Raw genomic sequence first — 11,232 nt, 5'->3', positions numbered from 1 at the left:
TCGCAAACGCAAAGTCATAGTATAATTTCTATTTATATAAATAAAAATATTACTATTCTAAAAAATAGCTAGCAAGTTGTACTTCTATATAATTTTTATACATTATAAATGTCAATGAGTATTTTCATACGTGCATTCACAAAGAATATAAAATAAAAAATAACAATGTTAAAACCAAGACTCATGTAATTTTAAACAAATGAAGAGGAAAAAAGAGAATCTTGAGCCAAAGAATTTTTAGTTATTATTCTTTTAAAAATTTATTTAATATTCCAGTTTCGATTAAAATTTAACCATCAGTACATCTTAAGCAATATTAAATCCATTATTTATTATATATATAATTATTTGTAAAAGCCGTAAATAATACATTGTCATTTAACAATTGGAATAATTAAAAGATTGTTTTGTAAAAAATATGTATGAAATCATAAAATAATCACAACACAATGAGTACTAATTAATTAAATAAATGAAAGTATTTTAAAGATTTGATATGTTGCATTACGTGGCTCTTACAAATATTATATATATTGTGACGTGACGCTTTTCGAGCGCCGTCACAAGGGCGATAGCCCGGCCGAGGGAACAAGGAGCCCTGGTGTTGCTCCTCGCGTGGAGAGAGCAACCCGCGAGACTCCACCATTTTTGCGCGTCGTTTGTATTGTAATTCCTGTTTTTGTACCGTAATACTGTTTTTGAGTTGTAAGGCGAGACCCCGTGCGGGCGGCGTTGCGTGTTTTGTGCCTCAGGGCGAAGACAGCATCGCCAGGGAAGCCGGACACCGGGGGATCATCCGCAGGGGCCACGCGTTAGTGACCCCACGAAAAAGGTCAGGTACCGCGATTCCGTCGCCTCCGCCATCCAAGCCCTCTCTAACTCCGCTTTGGTTTCAGCCACAAAGTCAAAAGCAACACAAAGACACGCAGCAGCGGACCTCGCCCGGCTGCAGACGGCTTCGAGGACCCCGAAGATGCTGCACCCGGAAGGACCGGAGTATGGCCCGGCCAGCCTAACCAGTCTCTTCCGGGAACATCGACTTACCGACACACTATCAGCCGAAAGACCTGAGGAAACCACAGTGAGCGGAAGGGGGCGCCCTGGATGAACTGTGGGCGGTTCTCAGGGGCCCCCCTTTTCGGAAAATCGGCAGGATGCGCAGGAAGGCGACGCGAATCTGGAAGGACCTAGAGGCAGAACCGAGAAGAGTCACTGTTCGGTGTGCCGCGAGTGCGTGAGGACGAACACGAGGACTCAACCCCACGACGCCGAAGACGCCGAAGACGTCAACTCGATGTAAGCCGCCTCTCGGGTAGCCGTAGAGTTCCGTCCGGTTATGGCTGGTAGCGTGAGTCTGTTTTGTATTTAGTGTCTCTCACACAACTAACCGAGATTTTTGATACCGTGAGCGCGTATTGACGCTCAATTACCGCGTGTCCAGCCGGCTCCGGATATCGCGTAAAAGTCTCTCCGTCTTGCGTGAGTTAAGCGCCGACAGTCTCTTTCTCGTTGCCGTTTCGTTTGCCGTTCGTTTCGTTACCGTATCGTCTTCCCGTTACCGTTTCTTTTTGTAGAATACTGACTAATTGCTACCGTTTTTCCGTTACCGTTTCTTTTTGTAGGATACTGATTAATTGCTACAGTCTTCCTTACGATATCGTTTTGTTACCGTTTTTTGTCGCGTTATCACCGTACCGAAAGTACCGTGGGCGGATGTCCGCGGACGGATTTTGCTCGGGAGCGTTCTCCGCGAGACCGCTGTTACCGCCACGTTAGCGTCTCGGCGAGAAACGTGAAAGCCCGCGAAAATAGCCGTTCCGCGACATCGCATTTCTGGCCGTTAGGCTACCGTCGTTCAAAGTATATTTATTTGGCCTTCACCGACCGTATCGGATGGTCGTAATACAAGTCATTTGTTTTGTCAAATATCGTCGGATCAGCTGCGAATTATCGTGATCGCGTTTCCGAGATTTCATATGGTTACCGAAATTGGTTCTCGTTATCGATTGATTGAGCGAATTACCTTACTACCGTACTAGACTATTTCCGCCGTATCGGCTCAGGCCGAACGATCTACGCATCTTTACCCTTGTAACCGAATTATGGAAATACATTATTGTTAAATATTAATGATTGAGTTGTCCTTGTGTTCACCTCTCACTCCAGATATCTACGTTAAGTAAAAGAACTGCGCCCCTCTGCCATACTGAGCGGGGAGCGGCCGAGCAAATTTTGAGAACTATTAAAGTTACCGATACCGCGGTGCGATTATTCGCACCTGGCGCCCATTTCCGGTTACCGTTATCGCGTGAGTTACCTTGCTCCCGAATTGTGTGGAGTACCGCGAGTTACCGAATCGTGCAGTTAGTGCCGATTTCGCGAGTTACCTTGCTCCCGACGAGCGTGGAGTACCGCGAGTTACCGAATTAAGCATCTGTTTCTGATACCGTAAGTTACCGAGTTGAGCAGTTATTGCCGATGCCTCGAGTACCGATTTCCATTGGGCGTGCTCCCTCGGATCTGGCGTGATTCCGAGGCTAGTTCACGTCGCAATATATAATAAATAATGGATTGAATCTTGCTTAAGATGTACTAAAAATGGTTAAATTTTAACCAAAACCTATACGAAATGTTACTCGAATATTACATAAATTTTTAAAAGAATAACAACTAAAAATTCTTGGGCTCAAGATTCCCTCTTTTCCTCTTCATTTGTTTAAAAAATAACATTTGCAAAAATTTGAAAGCTCATATAGATAATTTCTTACTGTATGCAAAAGTATGTACCACTTACCAACTATGATGTTTGCAAAAGTAGAATTTTCTATTGCAATCGTATTTTTTGCACCGGTCCAAGATAGCTTATGACCAAGGTCAAATGATATACAGTTTGTTAGAATATTGGAAACCATTTTTTGTATGGAGTCACCACCAATACATTTAATTCTTTTGTCCTACAAAAAATATTGTCTGTAAGTGCTATTATTAAAACATTATTTACAAGTATTCTTGACTCTTTGATATTTATCATTTCTAAATTAATCCATTGATTGATTTATATGAATAATGTGATACTTACAAAACATTTACGAAATGCTTCATTATTTTTTAATGTTTCATTGAATTCTAGGTATTGTTCAATTGATGTCAAAGGAAATTGAGGCATCAAATCCATAGTAACTTCATCAATTCCTTCGTTTGCTGGAAATTTATCTCTTAAAATAGCAAGTATTGCACTCAGTTTGGAACTATTTTTAGCTGCTTCTTGTTTTATCTCTTTTCTTAATTGTTCAAAGCCTTCATATAAAATATTTAGCTTTTCACTTAAAGAATCTGAAACAAAAAAACTATTAATATTTTACTATTCAAAATTTAATATAATCATTATCAGAAGAGATGCAAATTTTTGCAATGTTATAAATAATTTTAAAATACAATAATAATACTATAATATAATAATAATACTATAATTTATAATGCTATAATGGTACAATATACAATACAATAAAAATATTTTTCAAAGAAAATAAAAATATTATATATAAAAGATTATAATACTACAATGTACTAAAACGTACAACTTGTGTATATTATTTGCAGTGTTTAAGAGAACAATGATACAATAAAATATACAATTGATATATATTATTTGCAGTTCTTGTTTCAATTTCTTGAACTGTTTCAGAAAATAATGCTACTTACTCAGAGATGCATGTATTTCTTCATTCATATTCACTGTCACTATTGGAAGATTCACTTCTGCATCTGTAACAAATAACAATAATCATACTTTATTTAATTTCTTTATTAATTACTGACTTGTATTATACTATATTATTCCATAAAAAGTTACCGATAGTTTCGTCTTCAGCTTCTTTATCATCATTGTCAATTTCTATATTATAATTAGAATTTTCCTCGTTACTACCGATTTCTCGATAACAGTCAGCAATATCATCATTTATTTCCATTTCTTCACTTTCATTCTCTTCGTGGAAAACTTGAAGCGAAAATAGATGGTCCTTCAAAGATGAAGGAACATCAGAAATGATTGGCTTGTCTTTGTTAACACTTGAGGTTTTATCACATATGAGGTCCTGAGTAATTCAAAATAAAAATCTATTTATATATATATATCTAAATATATAATGTATACATATTTTGTAATATATATATAATTATTTTTTATTTATTATTCATTATTTCTCTACGTATCAATGTAAAGAATTATTAATCCATATTATTCATTATTATTTTTAATACTCACTTGCTTCTTATTATATTCTGGATTAGCCGGTGCTCCTTCAAGTTGTTTAGGTGTAGCATTTCCCCAGCGATTTTTATAATTTCCTGGCGGTAATTCTATTGTTTTGTTTCTTTTGGAAGCACTTGCTGTATAATATACATAAAATTTTTTTGTAAATAAATTTATGACTCTTCAATATTTATATTTCTTAATTCAATATTTCAATTTAGTTCAATATTTACATAATATTTCTTAATTATATATATTTATTCAATATTTTAATTTAGTTCAATATTTATATAATATTTCTTAATTATATATATTTATCTATTAATATTTATTAATTTATGTTATCCAATAACTTACGATTATGATTGTCATCGTCAGAAGAATCGCCATAAAATTGTCTTTGTTTTATCAAACGTTTTGCAGGTAATGTTTGGTTTTTTTCAGAATCATTTAATGTAGCTAATTGAACTTCATCTGAAGTCGAGATGTTAATGCATGACTTTTCTATTTCTCGAGCTTTATCGTAAGTATCATAAGGTCCCAAAATTTTATGATAATTGGAAACGTTCCAATCATTTCCAGGCTTCAGCTTTTTTTTATTGCATTAGTCATATTATATTTAGATGATGGATATGCAAATGTTTTTTGCAAAAAGTTTATCCAACAGTTAGGAACAATTTGGCAATATTGGTCCCAAAATACAACGCAATACATCTAAAATAAAATATTGATTGAGTAATAGTAAGTATTTAAAGAGATAAATAGAAGGAGTAATCTTCTTAATATATAATTAAAACATTATTTTATTTTCTAAAATATTGTTGTGCTTAGAATTTTTAATAACGATAAAATTTACTATAAATTTATAATAAATTAAAAAATTTTTAAATATTTTCAAAAATTAGAAATTATCTTTCGTGACATCATTAGCATCATATATATATATATAATTATCATTGATATTATTTATGTAATATAATTATTTATTATAAATATTTTTTTATTTTACAGCAATTGCTTACTTCAATTATCAGTATGTATAATGGGAATTATACAAAAAGTTTCTTTGTAAGGAAGTCGCATTGCTTTAGCGCTTATTTTACTGACTGGATATATGCCAATTTCGGACCATATATTTCCGATGTGAATTCCTAACTGTCGTGAATCGCATGGATATAAAGGAATATTCGATGAATTTTATAATGTTTTTCCAACTATTACTATTTCTCCATTTCTTTTACCAATATATTCAATCATGACAATATGCTTATGATCAATATAACAATAAGCGTCAGCTTCTCTTATACAAGACAATGAAAAATTTTTGAATTTTATTTCCCGGTAGGAATATGTACATCCAAATAATAATTCTTTATTCCTGGAATTCAGAAGAATGGGATATTGTTGATACTCATATCTAATATCTCTTCCATTGTATGATTTTTCCATTAAACGTCTGTGTAATTGTTGTAAAGGTTGTGCACTTTTTCGAAGCATCTTCTTCATTTCTTTAAAATAATTTTCAAATGGAAACGCACTGAACATATCTAAACATCCATAGTTTTGAACATCTTTGTGCAAATGTATCAAGTTATGTACATTGTAAGTAATGTATTGTTCACCATACAAAAGCTTGTATGCTTGTACAAAGTGTATTAGCAATTCATTTGCATATTTGTTATTATACTTGCAATCAGTAGGATTACACAAAATACTAATTGCACAATGTAAAACATAAAAATGCCTCAGGTAATCATTTGGTAAATATGACGTCAAAGTTACCAAGCCTGTGTATAGAAGAAACAATCTGAATTCCGTCGATTTCCAGCGATCCAATTCATTCAATCCTCTCGGTTTTCTTGAAAATTCTTTAGGTATATACGGTATTAACTGTTTCAAATCATCTGACAATTTATGAATTTCAGAAGCAGACAGTTTAACATTCCTTATACCTGTAATCCATAATTTTGTAAGTTTTTTCATTACACCAAGACAAACCAGATGCATGTAGTCTAAAGGAAATTGTGTAACCATTTTCAAGGCTATGTTTTCAAAAGGTGAATTATCTAAATGATGATCTTCATTTTGCCGCAACAAAAATGTTTCGTCAGTACGTAATGGAGCATTTTTGTTTAAAAATAACATCCGACCATTTATCCATTCACCTTCTTCTTCACATTTATCACATCCATAATATCCGGTATGGCTTTTTATACATTTCATAAATGCTCTTGCCGGGGCGTCGCATATTACGGTATTTATCAAAATTTCATAATTTTTTCCTTCATAATTAAATCCTTCTTCTTCAATTTCAGTATATTCTTCAATAAAATTATCAATAATTTCATCAGGTTTTCCAGGTTTACAATATCCATGATAAACTCCAATGACAAAAGGTTCTTCTCTATAATCTATGTGAACAATTTGTCCTAAAAGTGGCCAAAACTGTGCTTTGGAACTTTTTGCCAGTGGTAAACCGTCAATGCCTAAATTGATCCTGATTGGATTTTCAATATTAACAGATCTAGTGTGTTTCAAATGATCTTCCAATGCTCTTTTCAATCCGTGGTAATAATAAGTTCCAGAAGCAGTATTAATCATTGATGTTGTTTGTGGTGTTTGCAACAACGTTCGAGCTTCAGTTGGAAGATCTTCATGTTCATAAGCTTTGAGACCTTTTAGCAATTTAGTAATGGCTACATGAGTAATATTATTTTCAATACTCCAACTCCGTAGAAATTCTCGTAGTGTTGCTTCTTTTTGTGGATAACAATTCAAAACTTCATCGTTATGTTTATCATCTAAATCTGACTCCACGTCAGAATCTTCAGAATAAGAATCAATCCCAAAATCTTCAACATCTTGAGATACATCATTCTCCATCGAAATGTTACGAATATCAATATTTTTGTGAGACTCTCCTTGAGGATTCTCATTCTCAATTTCTTTATTATTTGTTTCATTAATTGTAAACTTCTTGTCTATTTCTTGTCGTCGACGCCATTGTTGGGAACGACTCAAATGTTCATAGTTTTTCCTCTTCGGCATATCACAATATTTCTTAAAAGAGTATTTACAAAATTAAAATGTTTCATACCGTGTGTTTACAAAATAAAAATTTTTCCAAAATTAATTTTTCAACAAATCGTTAAAATTCTTCTCTCATAAAAAAAAGTTAAAGTTAAAAAAGTTAAAGTTCTCTCATTAAATATAACAGTCTCTTGTTCATTCATCACAACTGTTTCAGATTGTAATGTCAGAAGCGAGAAAATACATAATAAAAATTATTTTTTATTATTGCTAAATATATTCAAGTAAAAATATTTTTTATTAAAACAATGTAATCAATAGAACTGAGTAATAAAAAAATCGAAAACTATTTTTTTGTTTTATAGAGGAATTAAATAATATTTTTTGGTATATACATGTACATATACAGTCAAATACTCATATATTTTTGTGTCAGACAATCGATTCCCCAGAGCAACGCAATAGTTTAAAGAGAAATTTTCTTTCAACTTTTCAAAAATATCAAAAATATCAAAAAATTGTGTTAAGATTGAATGGCCCGTTTTTTTGCGGTTGAGTGTATTTTTTTAATTTCATAGAAAGGACCAAAAATGACATACGGAACGGTTTCCAAGTACATGAAAAAAATTGAAGACATTTGTAAATAAGTGAATGAAACGCTATTTCGATGTAAAAAACGTTGTTGACCTGCTGGATCGTGACTCTGTGCAAAAAACAATGAAAAAGTAAGACGCAATGATTTTAAAGATGTTTCAAAAGAATCCCCGTTTATTATTGCATAGCGGACAAACGGCTTTGTGCAAAAAAGTGTCATGTGATACTACAAGAAGGCGTTTACAGGCTCATAGTGTGAAATTTCGTAGGACAGTGAAGAAACCGCTACTGTCTGCAAACTACGTCGAGAAAAGGCTCGCTTGGGCGAAAGAAAATTTGGACCGTGATTAGGACAATGTTATTTTTTCGGATGAAGCTTTTTTTTTGGCAAATTCTTCTATTTATCGTGCAAGTTTAAGCTCCGAGGGAAGAATATTTATACTGTTAAGCAGTTAGTTCGACAGATTAAATTTATATAGAAATATTTGTCTTAAAATTGTGCTATAACATTGGCAGAAAGTATACCTCGGAGTATACCTCGGAGATGCCAGGCAATTATTGATAATGGAGGTGATAGGACAATTTATTAATAAAGCGTCATAATCTATATCATGGCCAATCTGTGTTTTTCTTTTCAATTAAGTTAAATATTCAATTTTAATTCATTATCCCAAATCGTTTTCGAGTTTCTCTGTACACGCTTTTGTGAAACAGACTGCATATATAGATGTAATATTTATATATATAATATTTATTTTATAATATCCATGACAATAGAATTTTTTAAACTTTATACATATATAAATACCTTTGTTTCTCGATACTAAAATATTTTTTTCTTGTGATGAAAATGTAGAGCGTCTGAAGAACGACTGGAAAAGAAGATCCCAAAAACAGCTTTTATTTGTCATGACTGTTGGAGAGCAACGGTTGTTAGGAAGAGCGATTATATAGTGTGTCCAAAACGTATTTATCAAAACTGTGGTAACAGTCATTTGTTAAGAGCAGTTGGAACTTATATAATTATAACCATGTTGAATATCTTGTTTCTTAAGATGCCTGCAAAGTTTACTACATACATAAACAGACATAATATCGTGCAACAATAAATTATACTTTGTAATTTTTATAATTGATTACTAATTGATATTAATTACTAATTGATATTTAACAGATATATACACTATTAAACTTCACAGATTATAAATTTAAATAACAATGCAACTAACAGTTTAAAAATATAGTATTTTTAAATATTATTTCAAAGCACTTACATAAAAAACTATGATCCATTAGTATTTCTACCACGGTTTGCCATTGATAATAAAAATGGCTTATTATGTTTCACGATAAAATTTTTATCTACAAAAATTGCAATTTTTAAGTAGTAATCAAAGATAATATACTTTAATTGTATTCTTTGTAAATTCATACATTAAATCAAGTCTACGGTATTAAAATAATAAAATTACCTGCAAATGTTTCACCATAAATTGATTCGCCACTTGTTCCATTATCTATTGAAAAATCTCCACCTTGAATTAAAAAATCCTTCACAACTTTATGAAATACAATGCCTTTATAATGCAACGGTTTGTATGTTGTTTTTCCAGTCCTTTTTCTCTACTACACAAAGCGCAAAAATTTTCGTACGTTATAGGATAGATAACTGAGAAAAGCTCTAAGACTATTCAGACCATAGGCAATCCACCCACTTCGATGTCAAAGAATACTCTCATATTGACATTAGCCATGTTGTGTTGTACTATAACAACAAAATATGATTAAGGGGACTTTGATTTTTATAATATTTGTTAAATATATTCATAAAATTATACATATGTACACGTATACACACACACACACACACACACACACACACACACACACACACACCATATTCACAAATTTGATGTTATATCTTGTACAATACTAAAGCTGCGTAGTAAATTAAAATGTAAGCAATCAATGTAATGTAAAACTCCGAGCAGTCCTCGAGAGACAAAATGAACAAGGCTTACAATTTGCTATGCGGCTTTGGCATTGTACAAGATATAACCTCAAATTTGTGAATATGGTGTGTGTGTGTGTGTGTATGTGTGTGTAATTTTATGAATATTTAACAAATATTATAAAAATGAAATATAATTCTATAAAATGTCTTACAAAAGTTATGTTAAAAAAGAAAATTACTTTTGTTCTCTATCGAATACGCGTCCGCCTAGGATCGTGGTCGGCGGAAATAGAGACCGAACCATCGTGGCACCGTCGCGCGCCACCTCGAAATTGGAAATCGGAACCAGAATCGGAATTAAAATAAATGTTATGCCCGCATAATTTTAATAATTAGAGCAACACATCTATTGTATTATACGTATGATCTGTATTATATAACACTTAATTATATTTTGTTTACTAGAAATAATAATTTAAAGACATATTTTTAGATGTCTTTAAGATATAATAGATATCTTTTAGAAACGCCTTAAAGACATATTTTAAGAGAAATCATTTAGATATCTTTAATATGTCTATTAAAAATATATTAAAGATATCTTTTAAGAGATCTTTTAGATGTCTATAGATATCTTTTAGATATTCTATAAAGATATCTTCAACGAAACTTTTTTAGACATCTTTTAAATAACTTCTAGATATCTTTTAGAAATATCTTGAAGACATCTTGAATAAAATATCTTTTCGATGTCTACAAGATTTCGATGTTTACTGGGTTGTTCCCTTCTATTAGTCTATAAAGTCGAATGTCTACTGTTATTGATTTCTAATATACAACATGTATTTAATTAATAAATTTTACATTAAAAAAATCAATAGTTAATGTTATACGTATTTTAGCTCACTTAGTATAAAATATAAACAAAAAAAAGTTTTTTTTAATGTTAAAATTGTTATTAACGTTAAAAGAAGTAATTTTGTTTTAATAAAGCTATTATTGTCATGCATTGAAAATTGTCACACAGTTTTTATGATAAATACTTTGCGATAACTCACCTATATTTATTAGTATTGTATGTCAATTAGAATACAATATTTTGTAACAAATAATAATTTGTTACAATATTACTGTGAACACTGTCTCGAATCACGATCTCACTATTTCGAACAGTCATCTGATACTAACTGTAAGAAGGATATTGGCTCATATTATAAACACATAATGTGATACAATCTATTTTTAGGGCCACGGACAAAGACACACTTTACTAATCAATAAGAAGTAAACAACTTTTGATATATAATTCGTTAAACTTGAACAAATATAAATAGTAAATTTTTAAATTCTTTTTATTTATTGTTATACGAAATTTGAGAAAAATGATCTTAGGATCTGC

General features: G+C 31.7%; 1 protein-coding gene across 10 annotated transcripts; it reads right to left on the bottom strand.

Moving 5' to 3' along the window:
• Positions 1-2,179: 2,179 nt before the first annotated feature.
• LOC137001752 (uncharacterized) lies at positions 2,180-10,600 on the bottom strand. 10 transcript variants are annotated; one of them, XM_067360907.1, is made up of 9 exons: positions 10,073-10,547; positions 9,352-9,644; positions 9,154-9,241; positions 8,688-8,950; positions 4,268-4,392; positions 3,854-4,097; positions 3,703-3,765; positions 3,080-3,333; positions 2,180-2,954 (listed from the first exon to the last, which is right to left on the bottom strand). In XM_067360907.1, exons 4-9 carry the CDS (start codon positions 8,872-8,874, stop codon positions 2,709-2,711), a joined length of 1,119 nt encoding a protein of 372 aa, XP_067217008.1. In that variant the 5' UTR covers positions 8,875-8,950; positions 9,154-9,241; positions 9,352-9,644; positions 10,073-10,547; the 3' UTR covers positions 2,180-2,708. The 10 variants fall into 10 exon arrangements, 3 of the variants coding, with proteins under 3 accessions (XP_067217008.1, XP_067217002.1, XP_067217016.1); XM_067360901.1 differs by having other exon boundaries at positions 8,688-8,938; positions 10,073-10,546; XM_067360915.1 differs by lacking the exon at positions 9,154-9,241 and having other exon boundaries at positions 8,688-8,938.
• Positions 10,601-11,232: the final 632 nt, after the last annotated feature.

The sequence above is a fragment of the Linepithema humile genome, chromosome 1 (assembly GCF_040581485.1).
Source record: "Linepithema humile isolate Giens D197 chromosome 1, Lhum_UNIL_v1.0, whole genome shotgun sequence".
Classification (NCBI taxonomy): Eukaryota; Metazoa; Arthropoda; class Insecta; order Hymenoptera; family Formicidae; genus Linepithema; species Linepithema humile.
The sequence above is the reverse complement of the archived record's forward strand: the minus strand, read 5'-3'. Positions and strand labels throughout refer to the sequence as shown.